This window comes from Myxocyprinus asiaticus, chromosome 27 (assembly GCF_019703515.2).
Source record: "Myxocyprinus asiaticus isolate MX2 ecotype Aquarium Trade chromosome 27, UBuf_Myxa_2, whole genome shotgun sequence".
Lineage (NCBI taxonomy): Eukaryota > Metazoa > Chordata > Actinopteri > Cypriniformes > Catostomidae > Myxocyprinus > Myxocyprinus asiaticus.
The window spans coordinates 2,303,213-2,323,498 of NC_059370.1; the positions used below are offsets into that span (position 1 = coordinate 2,303,213).

At 38.8% G+C, this 20,286-nt stretch overlaps 1 protein-coding gene and 1 long non-coding RNA gene across 4 annotated transcripts in view; one reads left to right on the forward strand and one right to left on the reverse strand.

The window, feature by feature from the left end:
• Nucleotides 1–20,286, reverse strand: part of LOC127418192 (uncharacterized) — a 364,269-nt gene that overhangs the window by 106,130 nt on the left and 237,853 nt on the right. The gene's annotated exons all lie outside the window — the stretch shown is intronic.
• The window catches only part of fam199x (family with sequence similarity 199, X-linked), a 90,073-nt gene that overhangs the window by 49,217 nt on the left and 20,570 nt on the right, over nt 1–20,286 (forward strand). For 2 of the 3 annotated variants that reach the window (XM_051658580.1, XM_051658581.1), the window contains exons 4-6: nt 7,471–7,623; nt 10,762–10,923; nt 12,919–13,167. In XM_051658580.1, coding sequence (XP_051514540.1) covers nt 7,471–7,623; nt 10,762–10,923; nt 12,919–13,167 — 564 coding nt within the window. The remainder of the gene's footprint in view (nt 1–7,470; nt 7,624–10,761; nt 10,924–12,918; nt 13,168–20,286) is intronic. The other variant, XM_051658582.1, reaches the window with a different exon arrangement.

The window sequence follows — 20,286 nt, forward strand, 5'->3', positions numbered from 1 at the left end:
AAACACTACATCGAATATTACAGCGCATGATTACGGACTTTAAGATGATGATGAGCAGCCATAAGTCAAGTCATTTTTATTTGTATATCGCCTTTCACAACACACATCTTTTCAAAGCAGCTTTACAGAAGATCAGGCATTAACAGAAGATAAAACTATAATATCTATAATGTCTTAGGGTCATTATAAGACTTTGTGTAGTTTGATAAAATACGATTGTAAATTGTTTAAAATAAGTAATTAAATAATAATTGTATTTATAACCCCAGTGAGCAAGCCGAAGGCGACTGTGGCAAAGAACACAAAACTCCATAAGATGTTGATTAATGGAGAAAAATAACTTTGGGAGAAACCAGACTCACTGTGGGGGCCAGTTCCCCTCTAACTAACATCATGAATATAATGCCAATATTAGTTATGTATAGTGCAAGTCATGGTTTAAAATTATTAAACTAAGTAAGTGTTAAGGGTCAGTGTTTAAAACAAAGATTTTGTATGAACTGTAAGATTAATGACTAATGTCTTTGAAGCCCATCCTGGATTAACTGCAGAAGTTCACATAGATGCAATTGTCCTTGTTAGTTAGCTGATGAAGGGTTTTGTTGGCAAAACTTTTTGCTCTTTTGTTGGTAAAGAGCCATTACAGTTTAATAGAGTAAATATATTAGCTACATTTATCAGAAAATATCTTTCACTAACAAACAGTCAGGAAATGGATATTTTTCCTGAACATTTCAGGGTAACACTTTATTTTACAGTGTACTTGTTACAGTGTAATTACACAAGTAATTACTGATTATTACTAATTAACATACTATAGGTTTAGGGTAAGGGTTTGGTTTAGGGTTAGTTGCATGTAACTATGCATAAATGACTGTTATTACTATAGTTGATACATGTAATGTGTAACAAGGACACTAAAATAAAGTGTTACCCATTTCAGTAATGGGACTATTTTTTATTTTATTTATAAGGATGATAAAATGACAATAAAAAAAATCTTATTTTGACATTTGAGCCATGTGCTTGTGAGAAGCTTTGGATGTGAAAAGCTTAGTTTAATTAATATTATTCCGAATGTTGACTCAAGCATTACCTTTATCACACTCATTTTTATGATGGTGTTAGAAGAATGTGAATGAGATTAAATATCAGAGAGAGAGAGAACAAAAGTGTCCCTGTTTATGAAAGTGTCCATGGTGCGAACAATCAGATGCGCTGCATCTCATTCTGGAGCTGTACAGTGAAGGGAGAATGCTGCCGATGATTCTTTGCACACAACGTGCTGTTTTCACTTGCGATAATGCAGAGCCGTCCCAAACAGACAGAGAATGAAATGACAGCGAATTCGTCAGAGTTGTCAGAATGTTCTTTTACCATAATCAAGCTCATAACTAGAGCTCTGTGGAGTTGACAACAAAGCAGAAAGTCAGATCAAACATTTACATGCAATTTAATTTGTGTGAAGACTTTGATTTCAGCAGATCTTGCTCACGTTTCAATGGCCATTGTTGGTAGATGGATGCACTGTGATGCATTGAAGTAAGTTTACCCTGCAAGAGGCACCCCCGGAAGCGAGAAACGCGGAAGTGTGAAAAAGGCCTATAGTGTTAAAAGATTTCTGTTAAGTTTCTTTAAAAGCTACAGAAAATTAATCACTAGAAGTCGAACAGCACTTATGAGACCAATGTGCAGGCCTAGTAGATTTTGTAAGTTGATATGGAAGACAGACGGTATACATGTCAGGCTTATGATCAAAAACACTCAAGTCACAGATTTCAGTGTCACAGATAGACAGTCCATGTGACAAAGGAACATTTAACATGTGACCCTGTTTATGAGTGGGTCCTTTCACCATTTGTACAAAGTCAAAAGAATCAATGAAATACATTATGTAGCCAGGGAGTTAGAATCACAGCAGACATGAATATTAAAATCCCCAACAAATAGACAATTATCATACTTAGTAGGGGTTTACTGATTCACTCTGACTGCTTGCTCTCCCTGTTCCTATTCTGTAGCATTCACTATAAAGAGAATGTGAGCCAATGACTGCCTGCCAATCACATTTATTTAAGTCAAGTTCTATTTGTGGTTAAAATGTTTTATGGAGAAATAACAAATTTGATGGAGATACAAAAGCAATATTTACATAATATATTGTAATTGGGGAAGAAGGCAACAACATGAACTTTGGTCAGATGGATGCAAACTGTTTTGAAAAATGACACAAAGCCGAAGTCAGCAGCATCTATCCATCTATCCATTTTATCTTATGTAGGATCACGGGGTGAATTCGGCCGCATAAACTTTCTTAATTTCAAAGTGCGCTTTCTTTCCCTTCAATTTCACATGCTCCGCACCGTGTCTGTTCCAATAAGGTTTGTGTAATAATAGACAGTCACATTGGGTATTAATTTAGAAATGATAATCGATTCTTAAATTCCGTAATCGATGCATTGGAATTTCTTTGATAGATGGATGCACTTTGATGCATCGATACATTTTCACACCCCTAGTACTAAGGGATAATTCCTCCAAAAAGTCTGAACACTCATTAATAAAGTCTTTGTTAGGCTTAGGTGGTTGATACACCACCTCAATCACCAATTATTGAACCTGGTCCATCTGAAAAAGTTGTAATTCGATACTTTAATATACCTAATTTGTTATAGTCTGACAACAGAAGCTGCTTTTTTTCTGATTAACATTTTTTATTGATTGGTACAGATAACAAAGAAAAACAAAATATATATACACTGAATCAACATTTAACCCCCACTATTACCCATCCCCAATCACCAACCCCACCCTGACTCTCAGTGAACACCCCTGTGGTCACATAAGTATACACAAAAAAATAAATAAATATAATAATCATACACATTTAAAACTATGCTTCTCTCTACACTGCCCCTCCTTGAGAGTCCCCCAAAAATTCTGAATAACTGCCCCATTTCCCATCAAACGAATCCCAGATCCCCTGCCTTCTACATGACACCACCTCGAGAGCTACCACCCTCCCCATCTCTGCGCACCACTCCCGAAATGAGGTTACTCCAGCTGACTTCCATCCCCTTAAAACAATCTGTCTGCCTATCATAACACTGGTCAGGACCCAATTCTTTTATGCGTATATCCCCTATATTGATGACTGCCCCATCGCCTAAAATACAGAGTCTGGGGCAAAATTAAATTTGACTGCCCAATACGTCACACATAAAACTTTGAACTTTCAACCATCTTTACACACCATCAAAAAACATGGGTTGTGTCTCCATCTTCTGATTGGCATCTCCAGCAAGTGGGTGGGTCTTTAAGATCAAGCCTATACAATCTAGAGGGGGTCCAATAGAATCTATGTAAAATCTTGAATTGCATTAGGCACACCCTTGCATCTCTAGATGCAGACTTCATGTTTTGTAGAATTCTAGCCCACACTCCCTCCTCCAATACCAAGTTTGAATCTTTCTCCCATAATCTCTTGATAGAAGTTAAAGCTCTGTCACCCAGACTCTGAATTAGCAGGGAGTAATACACTGATGCCTCATGACCTTTTCCAAAAGCAGTAATCACCACTCCCAGTGTATCTGGGGGGGGGGTATGCTACTCCCAAAAATAGTACAGAGCAGATATGGTGCAGCTGTAAATGCCTAAAGAACTGAGATCTGGGAATCCCAAAATGTTGAACCAAATTTTCAAAAGATCTCAACACTCCACTCTCATATAGGTCACCGAGTGTAGTAACCCCCCCTCACAATCCACTCTGACCAGCAGAAAAGGGACTTATTAATACATATTTAGGGTTCAGCCATATGCTTGAGGCAACATTTAAATAAATGTCTGAATTAAACACGCTGGACTCTTTTGTCCATACCGAGTGCAAATGCGAGATAACAGGGTGTAACTTAACCTCTCCGGTTAGTTTGATAGAAAGGCTTTGCAATGGTGAAATAGGGGTAAGAACTTCCTGTTTAATACAAAACCAGGGAGGAGCTCTCTCAGGTGGAATCGACCAATGAGCCAAATGTCTGAGACCGAATGCATAATAATAAAACAAAATCTTGGGTAGGCCTAGCCCACCTTTGTCAGTCGGCCTATGTAACTTACTGAAATGTAATCTGGGACATTTACCATTCCAAATGAAGGACTTTGCTATGCTATCAATTTGCTTGAAATAAGAGAGGAGGACATCTACAGGGAGAGATTGTAGCAGGTAGTTAAATTTTGGAATACAATTCATTTTAATAACATTAACCTTCCCAAATCATAGAAGCCCACCCGTCCACATCGCTCAAACCTTTTTATTAAGGGCTCAAAATTAACTCTAACTAAATCAGACAAATTTGCTGGGAATAAAATGTCCAAATTCTTAATGCCCTGTTTGGGCCACTGGAAGGCGGCCAGCTGGAAAGCCATTACTGGGCAGTATGCTGTCAGAGCCAAAGCTTCGGATTACAAACATGGCGTTCATCCCCCACTATCACAGGTACAATATGAGACTCCTCCCACTGCTGTTGCTCAAAATGAAGCATATTTCACAAAGTGCACTTTTACAAAGCAAATTGCTGAGTCACGTCACCATGTCCGTCTTCCTATTTATAAATATTTGTACATTTCCCATACTGTAGTATTTATTTCTGTTTTAGAAATAATAAGCATATTTAATGTTTTCACAAATTCTCGACATTAAACGTGTGGTTTACAAATTTTCCGACATTAAGGGTGTATGATTGATGTTCATTTTATGATAGACATATAATACAGACTAATAAAGATCAATCCAAGCCGAATCATTTCCAGAAGTGGCCTGATCTGGCCCAGCTGTGTTGAGCCAGAACCCAGTGCTTTAACTCCATTACTAAAAAACACGTAAGGCAGCCAGCTGCGGGGATCACTCAGCCCGGATCATGCCTGCCGATGCAGAGTCTGAGCCACAGGATGCCGCTAAGCTTCCGAGCTCGGGTCAGTTTACTGCATGCTACCTGGGTGGAGTCAAAGGCAAACCCATTGATGTGGTGTTTCTAGCGATCGTCACGAGATGAAGTGGTCACAATCCAACTCGCATCCAGGGTAATCCAGACAAGGCTGAAATTTTAGCTTAAATGCTATCCCTCCCCACTTTCCTCATCTTCTGCGACGTTTCCTCCAGGAAAGAGTCCACGGCAGCCATGATATACTGGACATGTCGGTATAGTTGCCAGCTCAGAGGTGTTCTTAATACTGAGGAGCATTTGATGGTCATACACCAACAGAGAAAAAAACATTCTGAAATACAAAAGACGTAAAAAACAGAAAAACAAACAAGCCAGGTAGCAGACGGCAAGCCACACACACCGGCATCTTAACTGGTGGTGCAGTGAAACCATCATGCTTCCCGTCTACTGAATCAACTATACCGGGTAGCCCCGCGATGGCCGTGAATGCCACTTTTTTTTTCTCTGCAGCGAGCACGCGGCTGCTCATCCACGGGAAAACATACAATGTGAATTGTCGGACAATATGCGGTCTGGAGGGCATAAATAGTTTGATAGATGATTCTGCTGACGAATGACAGAAATTTCTAATTCATATGCGCTACATAGTTTCAATTTGTATTTGGCCAGGGAGCGCAGAGTTGTTAACCTTTGAACACGGGTAAATGGGTTGTTTAGATTCATGGAAGAGGAACACCCTTGCAATTCAGGCAAAACTTTTTTGAAAGGCCAATGTCAATATAATATTTATAATATTATAAATGTTATATTATTAAAATACATAGTCTCAATTGCAATTCAGGCGATACCTTTTTAAAAGTTCATTGTCAATAATAATATTCTAATATATTGTTTTGAATGTGGATTAATGACAGCAGGCATGCTTCAGATCGTTTGTGAGTCACTCTTAAGCCCCCACACATGCAGAGACAAAGCAACACAATCCCATTCATTTTCAGTGAGAGCTGGCGACTTGAGTGACAGTGACCTCTGGCGACTAGATGTGGGCGTGGCGAGCGAAACAAAGTTGAGAAATGTTTTCCTTTATGCAAATGAGGAGCAACTTTCGGGAGTCACAACCATTATTAGTGAAGACGGTGTTCAGTGGAGCTCACGTTATCTGTCTCTTTAGAGGTAATGGAGTCGATTGCAGGCAAGACAGAGGAGAAATGAAAGTTTCTGAGCGATTTCACTGTTCTGTATGATTTGTTTATAACCACTTACATGGAAATAATAAAAACTTATGCATGGAAAGGAAAATATCAGCAGTCTGAGTGAGTTTCATTCATCTTGCTAATGATCTGATGCATTGAGCACTGCTGCAGTTCATTTTAAAACACTCTCCCTGCAGAATGTTAATTTGTAACGATTGGCCTCTTGACCGGGTTACACAAACTAAAATGAGGATCCTGACTGAACTGAGTGAGGGTGTTTATGTGAAAATAAAAGAGAGACAAAAGAGAAATACCAGTCCCAAAGTTAGCTCACCAGTGTATTTACAATCTGATAGAGGGTATAATCCATAGAAATACTCCAGAGTCCAAGCATATCCCAGGGATAGGTGATACCACTTCACCTCCCTAACGTGTCATGTTGGCTCCTTTTTATCCAGTCCTACTCACTTCCTTCCTGTCATGTGACCTCTCACATGACAGGTGGTTGCACAGTTCTTAAAGACATACCATGTCATTTTAAGAGATATAAAATGGACATATGAGAACATGTTAAACATACTATTAAGACAGTATGACAACAATAAAACATTATTTTATACATAGGATAAAATGTTAAACATGTCCCTATGTGGCTGTTACAAATTTTTAGGGACAAGGTAACTGAGTATTTGTCAAATTACATTTTTAGAAATTGTTGGCAGTCTGAGTGAGTTTGATTCATAGATTTCATAATTGATAGATCATTAATCTATGATTAAAATTCTGTAGTTTATGTAACACTCTCCACAGCAGAATGTAAATATTTTGACAAGAAAAAATTCTGTCAAATTATAATTATATTTTAGTTTTAACAGCAATATATCTTATCTGTGATCACAATTTTTAAAGATATGGCTGGATGTGCAGTCCACCAATAACGCCCAGTAGGAACGCCCAGGAGCGACTTCATAGTACAGAGACTTCAAGTGATAAAGTCGCTGCATGTGTTTATGGGGCTTTAGGGATTTAGAAGTCCTCAGGATGACTTCTGAGCTGTCGTTGGTTTAGGAGCTACTTTTAGTGTTAAAATGCTTCATGAATTATTTTTTGATTAAAATTTGAGTCCAAAAATTAGGAGTGACACGCCCCTAAGTTGCTCCTAAAGTTCTGCGTTAGGAGCTACATTTAGTCGTAAGATTTTTTGTGAATATGGGCCCTGATTTCCAGATAATTCAATTTTCGACAAAATGAGTGGTTGCTGTGTTTTGCTTTTGTAGAGTAGAGTTGACAAACTGTTAAATATTGACCATTTCACATAACTCAAATGTGTATGATTGTAGTTACCAGGCAGTGACATAGCCAGTGGCAGTGATGTGTTGTCTGACATCATACCGAGTGTACCCAGTTCACCCGGCCTTGTTTCCAAAAGAAAAAACAAACTGCACCGGAATCTGGATGAGCTACCCTGGAGTGCCATGACTAATGATGAACAGGTTTATTATTATTATCTATAAACGTCCTCTCTTACACTAGTATGTGTTGTGATATACAGTGGGGTCCAAATGTCTGAGACCACATTGAAAAAAAAAAACTAACTTTTGGGTCAGCCTACACGGAGTTCCAAAAATAACTGTGTGAAAGAAAAGACCCTGTCACACCTAAAGTGACCAAGAAGAGATCCAAGTTCACTTTCAAGGCCAAGGAAAGTGTGAATACAAAGAGAACTGGATATTCTTTTTGGTGCACTTAAAGAGGTCTTTGCATGCTTGTTCAGTTTCACATACACTGATGAGCCAAAACATTATGACCACTCACAGGTAAAGCGATTAACGTTGATGATCTCCTAACAAGGCCACATATCAAGGTCTGGGTAGATTAGAATGGTAGGCGAACAATCAGTTCTCGTAGTCAATGTGTTGAATGCAGGATAAATGGGCAGGAGTAAAGACCTGAGTGATTTTGACAAGGGCCAAATTGTTATGACCAGATGACTTGGTCAGAACATCTCTGAAACAGTAAGGCTTGTGGGGTGCTCCAAGTCAGCAGTGGTGAGTACCTACCAACAGTGGTTCGAGGAGGGAAAACCAGCGACAGGGTGTTGTGCGCCCAAGGCTCATCGATGCGCAAGGGCAATGAAGGCTATCCCGTCTGGTTCGAACCGACAGAAGGTCTATTATGGCACAAGTCACAGAAAATTTTAATGATGGTTATGGGAGAAATGTGTCACAACACATGCGATTGGGGCTGCGCAGCCGCAGACCAATCAGAGTGCCCATGATGACTCCTGTCCACCATCGAAAGCACCTACAATGGGTACGCAATGTTGGAACTGGACCTTGGAGCAGTGAAAGAACTGGCCTGGTCTGATGAGTCACGTTTTCTTTTACATCACTTGGATGGCTGTGTACGTGTGCGCCGTTTATCTGGGGAAGTGATGGCACCAGGATGCACTGTTGGAAGATGACAAGCCGGTGGAGGGAGTGTGATTCTTTGGCCAATGTTCTGCTGGAAAACCCTGGGTCCAGCCATTCATGTGGATGTCAATTTGACATGTGCCACCTACCTAAACATCATTGCAGACCAGGTACACCCCTTCATGGCAGTGGTGTTCCCTGATGGCAGTGGTCTCTTTCAGCAGGATAATGCGCCCTGCCACACTGCACACATTGTTCGGGAATGGTTTGAGGAACATGAAGAGTTCATGGTGTTGCCCTGGCCTCCAAATTCCCTCATCCCAGATCTCAATCCAATTGGACCAACAAGTTCAATCCACAGTGGCTTCACCTCGCAACTTACGGGACTTGAAGGATCTGCTGTTAACGTCTTGGTGCCAGATACCGCAGGACACCTTAAGGTGTCTTTTAGAGTCCATGCCTCAGTGGATTTGCGCTGTTTTGGTGGCACGCAGAGGACCAACAGCATATTAGGCAGGTGGTCAGAATGTTTTGGCTTATCATTGTACGGTATATTGTGAGTTATGTATTTGAGTAAAAAAATTGGCAGGTAGAATAAGGCAAAAACATAATTTTCCAAACTTATGATTTATAATGAAGAAATATTTACGATTTTTAACTTTTTGTTGGTCAATGATCAAGTATGAGTAAATTTGTGACTGAATTTGCTAACTCTTTTAAACAAAAAGTCAGAAATTCCTGCTTCCATTTTAAGCACACAAGATGCTCTTTGGAACATTCTAAAATCATGCTGGGATAGCATGGATCATAAAGTTTTGTCCATGCCAGTTCATGCTGTCATTAAAACAGGTGGACATACCAATTTCTTTGTATGTTAATTATTTGATTTAGCATTTCACTTAAATTGTTATGCTAAGTTATTCTAAAAGTTTTTATTAAATAAGAAAAATTGGAAACTTTATTTTAGTGTCCCTGTTACAGTGTAATTACCCAAGTACAGAGTACTAAATGTAATAACATGAAACAACATGTAATTAATATGTAATTAAGTTATGGAACAGCATGTACTTACACATTGTAATTATGTATGTGTAATAGTCAAGTATTATTACTTATGTGGAACAGGCCAGTCATGTTGCATACCTATTTGTGTAATAGGAATATCCTGTTAGTTTAAATTAACTCACTAGTACACCACTGAATACATGTAATAGCTTCATAATTACATTAGAATTACACAATTTTACATTATGTATGTAATTATGAAGCTATTACATGTATTCAGCTGTTCACTAGTGAGTTAATTTGTAACATTTTCCATTCATTAACATTAGTTAAAGCATTAGGTATCATGAACAATCAAATGACAATATATTTTTACAGCATTTGTATATGTTAATGTTAATAAAAATACAACTATTCATTTTCCACATTAGTTCATAGTGCATTAATGTTAACAAATACAACTTTTGATTTTAAAAATATATTAGTATATGTTGAAATTAACATTAAGATTGATGCATGTTTTATTTACCTTTTAATCTATTTATCTATTATATATATATATATATATATATATATATTAGTTCATTGTTAGTTCATGTTAACTAATGTTGTTAACTAATTTTAACAAATGGAACCTTATTGTAAAGTGTTACCAGTTAATTTAAACTTAAGCACAGCTTGTTAAGGTATGTAGTTTCACATGAAGTACACTTGCTGTCTAGATACACTATTTTACAGTGATTAATACTATGTAATTTTGTGTACTTCTAATGTAATTATGAATCCATTACATGTTGCAGCTGTGTACTAGTGAGTTAATTTAAACTAACAAGATATTCCTATTACACAAATAGGTGTGTAACAAGACTGGCCAGTTACACATATGTAATAATACTTGTCTATTACACATACATAATTACATTGTGTAAGTACATGCTGTTCCACAACTTAATTACATATTAAGTAGCCTACATGTTTCATGTTATTACTTTATTTAATACTTTGTACTTACTTGGCTTATTACACTGTAACAGGGACACTGTAAAATAAAATGTTACCGAAAAGGTAAATTAAATGGAAGGAATTTTCCTAGTGGTCTGAATGAAGATATATAGGACAGAAGATAATTGTTTTTATTGATAGTATGCTGTGTCATCAATGTAAACTTTCAGTTGTCTGTGTGAGCTAAATTCATTGGTTGTTCTTTTGCAGGTGGAATATATTGAATATTTGAGTCGAAAAGTCAGCACAGAGATGGGTCTTCGGGAGCAGCTTGATATTATAAAGATAATTGATCCGAGTGCACAGATATTGCCAACAGACTGTGAGTTCATCATTGAACTGAACTGCCTCACAGATGAAAAACTCAAACAGGTAATAACTTTAATTCAACCTATTATTCTAAACTTAATTACTCATCAAATGTAATTTACATTTACAATCTAAATTTACACACAGCAAGTCGATTTAAAAAATTTTTTTTTTTTTTTTTTTTTTTTTTTTTAATACATTTATTGTAAAGCTGGGTTATGTTAGGGTCATGAAAAACCTGGAAATATCAGTGAGTTTTAAAATTGTGATTTCCAGGCCTGGAAAAGTTCCTGAAATTAATAGAAATCTCAAGTCATTGAAATTTCTGAAACACATTTTCTTGTTTTGGATTAGAGCAATTTCTATAAAATGTAAAAAAAAATAACAAGTACAAATTTAAAATCCTGACTTAGGTTTAACCTTTTCTGAGAATGTTACTAAAAGAAAAAGAAAAAGCTGTTCAACCTCATCTGACTGTTTGATTCAAACTTGCTGATTTGACTCTTTTTATGCAACTATATTTTAGCTGTTGTGGAATTCAAATAAGGTCCTGTTTACACCTGATATTAAGGTGCATTTTGGGTGATCCGTTTGTAGTAGGAAGACGCTAAAAACGGGTGTAAACAGGGTCCAAAACGTTTTTTAGATTTTTACACTGCAGCCCATTGCTGTTTAAAATGGTAGGGCTGGTAGAGGTTTTCAATAAATAATTCAGTGCTGAATTCCACTACCCGCCTTGCGCTTCTTGCTGTGCTATTAATGATGATCTGCGCTGCGCGGTTGAGAGCTGCAGACCGACCCGCAAGTAAACGCACCTGCTCTGCGCTCGCGCTGCTCTGTCCATTGAACCTTGTTGACAATTGACCCTTCACAAAGCTCTGATCCCCTTGGCTACTGTTGTTCACTTTGACAAGCTTTGCAGAACTTCCCATGGGAGATTGCCACGAACATGCAGTTTTTGGCAAAAATATTCTCATAAAATGATTTGATAATATTCTTACTTAGGCTGGAATGAAGAGTGACATTTTAAAGTATATTTCTCTGACATTTTTTGTAAAATAAATGGTTAAATAACAGTAAATTGATTGAAAGAGAAAAGTGTCATTTAATGGCAATTAGACACCTGATAACATTAGTGTAAGTGAAAAGAACTGCTCATAACATCTCATATTACACTCACTATGATGCTGTGAACTCTTTATTAACTATCGTCTTTACTAATTGACTTGACTTAATGAATACATGATTTAATGTTAAGTTACTAGCTTTAATTTACTTTGGAGCAAATGTGTCCTTGCTGATGTTATACATTTTCATTTGGGAATGAGGGCTGACACAGTTTAATCCATAGCATGTTCTTCTCGAGATTTATTTAAAGATAAAAAAAAAAAAAAGAAAGAATTAAAAAGCACTGCGTGTTTCCTCTCCAGGTACCTCGTGTTAATATTTCAAGTGACCCAGCAACAAAGATTTGTTTTGCCCATAGACTCGTTAGAAAAAAGCAAACGCTTGTCAGAGAAATGGTGGACGGCAACATTAGATAGGATTGGTCAAATGCTTTTAAGGCGAGGCTTAGCAATGGGTCAATTTATCTGGGTATCGCAGTGCTATTTCGTTTCCGCTTTTGGAGCGTTTGCAATTTGATATTCCTCAAGCCTGTTTTACGTGGCACGCTGAAGCAGTGCGTGAGCCGAGCCAAAGCAGTGTGTCACTACAATTTTCACAGCAAACATCAGTTGTGCTTTTACACCAGCAGCGTTTGTGCTGCGGAAACTGCTGCACTTTATACAGAAAATAAAGTTATACAATGATTATCAGGAGTAAACTATTGATAAGTATTACAAACTTGATTGTCATGAAATTTTAGCTTACTGTGTGTGACTTGAAAAGAAAATTACCGTCCATTTGGAAAATGTGAAAAATCACATAGTGTCAGTTATGGTGGGCTATTTCTGACTTGGACTACAGACAGATTAGATGTGTACAAGCACAAAATTAGACCGCAAATTTAGCAGTTTTTGAGACTGTTGTAGTTAGTAAACCTCTTGTTTGTTGTAGGTAAGGAACTACATCCGTGAGCACAGTCCGCGGCAGCGGGCGACCATGGCACGTGATGGTCGGAAGTGGAGTGTGGCGAGCAGCGGCAGCACTAGCGGCGTGAGTGCTCACAGCAGCAGTAACACCAGCATGGTGAGCAGCTCTAGCAGCAGCACTGGATCTACCGTATCAAACTCCTCCACCAACATCAGCCGCGCACACAGTGATGGAAACCTGGCCACTGCTGCAGAGCGCATACGAGACTCTAAGGTACTCTTGAAATGAAATGTATGAAATTACATGAAAAGACATGAAACTGACATTTTGATATTATGTTATTGTTTAAACATTTATGACAGATATTACTTTGAGGAAGATAAACGACACTCTTAATTATATTTTAATATGAATTTTAAAGTGTTTTATCCACTACACAACACAAATTAATGTTTGTATTGTATATCAATTCAAGAGGTGAAACTTGTGAAATGGCTGATGAGTTCAATTGAAGACTTTATTACAATCTACTGCTTCAGTGGAGAATGCGAGTGAAACATAATACTACAATAGTAGGTCTATGCACTGCAAACTATAACACTGTAATAGCAAAACGAGGATTTAATAATGATGAAATACTTTATTGAACATGAAAATAATTTTGCAGAAATATCCAATATCTTATTTGCAATCGCTTATTTGGAGGTAAAATTACAACAAGAGTTGGTTACACACTAAACAAATTAATATACAGTACATTACTGTTCTATGAAATTGGTACATTATAAACAACTTGAGATGAACATACATTCACGGGGATCTGTTTAAAGGAAAACAAAATGGCAAGTGTCTGTATTGATTTATTGCTGCAAAAATACTTTATTGGCTTACACTTGTTTGCAACGTTTAGACTATTAGGTCTTTGTCAGGGAAAAAAATAAAAATAAATAAAAATAATAATCTTTCAACTTGTGCATTTCTGTGACTGAGGTAAAAAAAAAAAAAAAAAAAAAAAAAAGCACTTAAGAAAACGGCGGCACACACATACTTAGAGACACACACTTTGGGAATCTGGAAACTGCTGCAATGTTATAAAATACTCAGAAGTCATGAATATTAGTAGGCTAAACATGTAACAGAAACTTAAACTGAAAAAAAAAACAAAATGTATAAACACATCACGATCTGTACACATTTGATTAATTAAAACATAACAACCAGAAAACATACCCCCCACATTACAGCAGGTAAACAACTTACCTGTTAAACTTAAACCAAACAGTTAAATTCTGTTAAAAATCCATGAGTTCAGTGATTTCATGCCGCTACTGAACAGCTGTTGCACTCAAAAATTTAATATGACGCGGGGGCCTGGGTAGCTCAGCAAGTAAAGACGCTGACTACCACACCTGGAGTCGCAAATTCGAATCCAGGGTGTGCCGAGTGACTCCAGTCAGGCTTCCTAAGCAACCAATTGGCCCGGTTGCTAGGGTGGGTAGAGTCACACTGGGTTAACCTCCTCGTGGTCGCTATAATGTTGTAATGTGGTTGTGCGTGGATGCCGCAGAGAATAGCGTGAAGCCACACGTGCTACGGCTACGTAACGCGCTCAACAAGCCGCGTGATAAAATGCGCAGATTGACAGTCTCAGACGTGGAGGCAACTGAGATTCATCCTCTGCCACCCGGATTGAGGTGAGTCACTACGCCACCATGAGACTTAGAGCGCATAATTGGGGAGAAAATCAAAAAAAAAAAAAAACATTTAAATATGACGCTATTGTGAATAAAGTATATGGCTCATACAGGCTATTATGTCATCAGAATGTAGTGCATTGGACTATTGGAGCGCATCTGGCAAATTAGATGAATATCAGAATCAGAATGACCTTTATTGCCAAGTATACTTAAACATACAAAGAATTTATCTTGGTGACAGGAGCTTCCAGTACACAACACAAAAACAGCAACAAGACTTCAATTTGAATTATTAAAAAAAAAAAAAATAGATAAATATTGAAAAGAAAAAGTATATATAGAATACACAATAGACAATATAAATATATATATATATATATATATATATATATATATATATATATATATATATATATATATATATATACACACACTATATTGCCCAAAGTATTCGCTCATCTGCCTTTAGACGCATATGAATTTAAGTGACATCCCATTCTTAATCCATAGGGTTTAATATGACGTCGGCCCACCCTTTGCAGCTATAACAGCTTCAACTCTTCTGGGAAGGCTTTCCACAAGTGTGTTTAGGAGTGTGTTTATGGGAATTTTTGACCATTCTTCCAGAAGCACATTTGTGAGGTCAGACACTGATGTTGGACGAGAAGGCCTGGCTCGCAGTCTTCGCTCTAATTCATCCCAAAGGTGCTCTATCGGGTTGAGGTCAGGACTCTGTGCAGGCCAGTCAAGTTCTTCCACACCAAACTCGCTCATCCATGTCTTTATGGACCTTGCTTTGTGCACTGGTGCGCAGTCATGTTGGAACAGGAAGGGGCCATCCCCAAACTGTTCCCACAAAGTTGGGAGCATGGAATAGTCCAAAATCTCTTGGTATGCGGAAGTATTCAGAGTTCCTTTCACTGGAACTAAGGGGCCAAGCCCAGCTCCTGAAAAACAACCCCACACCATAATCCCCCCTCCACCAAACTTCACAGTTGGCACAATGCAGTCAGACAAGTACCGTTCTCCTGGCAACCGCCAAACCCAGACTCGTCCATCAGATTGCCAGATGGAGAAACGTGATTCGTCACTCCAGAGAATGCGTCTCCACTGCTCTAGAGTCCAGTGGCGGCGTGCTTTACACCACTGCATCCGACGCTTTGCATTGCACTTGGTGATGTATGGCTTGGATGCAGCTGCTCGGCCATGGAAACCCATTCCATGAAGCTCTCTACACACTGTTCTTGAGCTAATCTGAAGGCCACATGAACTTTGGAGGTCTGTAGCGATTGACTCTGCAGAAAGTTGGCGACCTCTGCGCACTATGCGCCTCAGCATCCGCTGACCCCGCTCTGTCATATTACGTGGCCTACCACTTCGTGGCTGAGTTGCTGTCATGCCCAATCGCTTCCACTTTGTTATAATACCACTGACAGTTGACTGTGGAATATTTAGTAACGAGGAAATTTCACGACTGGACTTGTTGCACAGGTGGCATCCTATCACAGTACCACGCTGGAATTCACTGTGCTCCTGAGAGCGGCCCATTCTTTCACAAATGTTTGTAGAAGCAGTCTGCATGCCTAGCTGCTTCATTTTATACCCCTGTGGCCATGGAAGTGATTGGAACACCTGAATTCAATTATTTGGATGGGTGAGCGAATACTTTTGGCAATATAGTGTATATACATACATACATACATACATGCATATATACATAGAAATATATATATATATATATATATACACACACACACACACACACACACACATATACATACACATATACATATATATATATATATATATGTATGTATGTATATATGTATATGTATGTGTGTGTGTGTGTGTGTGTGTGTGTGTGTGTATATATATATATATATATATATATATACACACACACATACATACATATATATATATATGAATATATATACATACATACATACACATACACATATGTAGTGCAGATCTAAATACAAATCGGTTATGTACAGTGCAAGGGAATGTAATGGCAGAAGAGGTAGGATGTGTTGGATAATATAAAATGACTAAGCTTTGTATTGCTGTGTGTTGGTGTATAAATAAGTACAGAAAAATAACTACAGAAATAATCAATATCTAGCCACAGTCATTCATTGTGAATCAGAAAAAAAGAAAAGAAAAAGAAAATCAGAAACAAAATAATGCACAAACTGCTATAAGAAGGGAGGTTAAACAGATGGCTGTTTGGTGCAGTCAAAACAACCTTGAGCTGAACATGCTCAAAACGGTGGAAATGATTGTGGACTTTAGGAGGAACCCCCCAACACTGTCCCCCCTCACCATTCTAAACACCACTGTGGCAGCAGTGGAGTCATTCAGGTTCCTGGCCACTACCATCTCACAGGACCTGAAGTGGGAGACGCACATTGACTCCATTGCGAAGAAGGCCCAGCAGAGGTTGTACTTCCTTCGCCAGTTGAGGAAGTTCAACCTGCCACAGGCGCTGCTGATACAGTTCTACTCAGCGGTCATTGAGTCTGTCCTCTGCACTTCAGTAACTGTCTGGTTTGGTTCAGCTATGAAATCAGACATCAGAAGACTACAAAGGACAGTTCGGACTGCTGAGAGGATTATTGGTTGCCCCCTGCCCCCCTTCAAGAACTATACACTTCCGGAGTGAGGATAAAGGCTGGAAAAATCACTCTGGACCCCACTCACCCTTCCCACTACCTTTTTGAACTGTTGCCTTCTGGCCGACGCTTCAGAGCTCTGAGCACCAGAACCGTCAGGCACAGGAACAGTTTTTCCCCCCAGGCTATCCATCTCATGAACAGTTAAAACTTCCCCTTTGAGCAATAATTAATGTGCAATACACAGCTTAGTGTTTTTATATTATCCAACACATCCTACCTCTTCTGCCATTACATTCCCTTGCACTGTAATCAAATCAAATCAAATCACTTTATTGTCACACAGCCATATACACAAGTGCAATGGTGTGTGAAATTCTTGGGTGCAGTTCCGATCAACATAGCAGTCGTGACAGTGATGAGACATATACCAATTTACAATAACATCAAATTAACACAACACAATTTAAACATCTGTTATACACATAATTACACTCAACAGTATACAAATAATAACATACACTGTACAGTATACAATACGCACTATATAGATACACATTATTCAATATAAATAAAAAATAAAAATATATAAAAAAGTATATGTATATATATATATATATATATATATATATATATATATATATATATATATATATATATATATATATATATATATATATATACATATAGAATGTACAGTATTGTACTGTATTGACATTCAGGCTGTCGGTTGATAGTCAGTTGTTAAGAGAGAACATAATATAATAATAATAATATAATTTATGACAGTCCGGTGTGAGATATAAGAGTAAGGGTAATAAAGTGCAGTGCTGATGTATTTTGATCGTGGGAGATCAAGAGTTCAAAAGTCTGTTTGCTTGGGGGAAGAAGCTATCATGGAGTCGGCTGGTGCGGGTCCTGATGCTGCGATACCGCCTACCTGATGGTAGCAGTGAGAACAGCCCATGGTTCGGGTGGCTGGAGTCTCTGATGATCCTCCGAGCTTTTTTCACACACCGCCTTGTATACATTTCCTGGAGGGAGGGAAGCTCACCTCCGATGATGTGTCTGGCAGTTCGCACCACCCTTTGCAGTGCTTTGCGGTTGTGGGCGGTGCTATTGCCGTACCAGGCGGAGATACAGCCAGTCAGGATGCTCTCCACAGTGCAGGTGTAGAACCGTGTGAGGATGTGGCGGTTCATTCCAAACTTCCTCAGCCGTCTCAGGAAGAAGAGGCGCTGATGAGCCTTCTTCACAACGACTTCAGTGTGGATGGACCATGTGAGTTCCTCAGTGATGTGGACACCCAGGAACTTGAAGCTGCTGACTCTCTCCACTGGTGCTCCACTGATGGTGATGGGACTGTGTTCTCTGTCTTTTCTTCTGAAGTCCACCACAAGCTCCTTTGTCTTACTGACGTTGAGGGAGAGGTTGTGCTCCTGACACCAGTGTGTCAGAGTGTGTACCTCCTCTCTGTAGGCTGTTTCATCATTGTCAGTGATCAGACCTACCACCGTCGTGTCATCAGCAAACTTAATGATGGAGCTATGCGTTGCCACACAGTCATGTGTGTACAAGGAATACAGTAGTGGGCTGAGAACACAGCCCTGTGGGGCTCCAGTGTTGAGGGTTAGTGATGAGGAGATGTTGCTGCCTATTCTAACCACCTGGTGTCTGCTTGACAGGAAGCCCAGGATCCAGCTGCACAGCAAGCTGTTTAAGCCCAGAGCCTGGAGTTTCTCATCAAGCTTGGAGGACACTATGGTGTTGAATGCTGAGCTGTAGTCTACAAACAGCATTCTTACATAAGTGTTCTTTTTTTCCAGGTGGGAGAGAGCAGTGTGTATTGTAGGCATCATCAGTGGAGCGGTTGTTGCAGTAAGCAAACTGCAACGGGTCGAGAGAGAGAGGCAGCACAGAGCAGATGTAATCTCTGGTTAGTCTTTCAAAGCATTTGCTGATGATGGGGGTCAGAGCAACAGGACGCCAGTCATTTAAGCAAGTTAGTTTTGATTGCTTTGGAACAGGCACAATGGTGGATGTTTTAAAGCATGTGGGGACTACAGACAAAGAGAGGGAAAGGTTGAAAATGTCCATAAAAACACCAGCCAGCTGGTTCATGCACGCTCTGATGACGCGGCCCGGAATGCCGTCTGGGCCCGCGGCTTTGTGGATATTCACCCGTCGGAAGGATCGGGTTACATCCGCTACAGAGACTGAGAGTGAACTAACCTCTGTAGCTTCGGCCGCAAGAGCTCTCTCCGTGAGGGTGGTTTTATTTCCCTCAAATCGAGCATAAAAAGTATTTAGCTCATCCGGGAGAAAGGCAGTGGTGTTCATGGCGGAGTTTTTATTCCCTTTAAAGTCCGTGATTATGTTAATTCCCTGCCACATGCCTCTAGAGTTGGTGATGTTAAACTGTCCTTCAATCTTGTTCCTGTACTGACGTTTTGCTGATCTGATTTTTCGGAGGGCATAACTGGCTTGTTTATGCTCCTCCGCGTTCCTGGAATTAAAAGCGGAGGTCCGCACATTAAGTGCCGCGCGAACATCGTTATTTATCCATGGTTTCTGATTCGGATAGGTCCGTATTGTTCTGGTCGGAACCACGTCCTCCATGCACTTTTTGATGAAACACATTACGCTATCAGCGTAAAGCTCGATGTCGTCATCAGAGGCGGACCGGAACATCTCCCAGTCTTTGTGTGATCAAAACAGTCTTGTAGCGTAGTGTAGGGCTTTACTGGTTGTTTAGATCAGTGTTACTATCAGAAATAATTAATAATTATTTCTGTAGTTATTAATTAATATTTAAATTAATCAATTTAATCTAACTCATTAAAACCTCATATGGGGCTCCAGTAAATGTAGTGTGCTACGTTTAGGAGCAAGTTTGGTTATTAGCAATAATTAATAATTATCAAAGATAGTTATTAATTATTAGAATCAATAGAACATTGATGAGAATCGATGTTAGCTTTTTTAAATCCTTTAAATCAACAGTTATCAAAAATAATCATTAATTGTTAACATTGATGAAACATTAAAATTAATACTAGCTTATTGATCATTCAAATTCA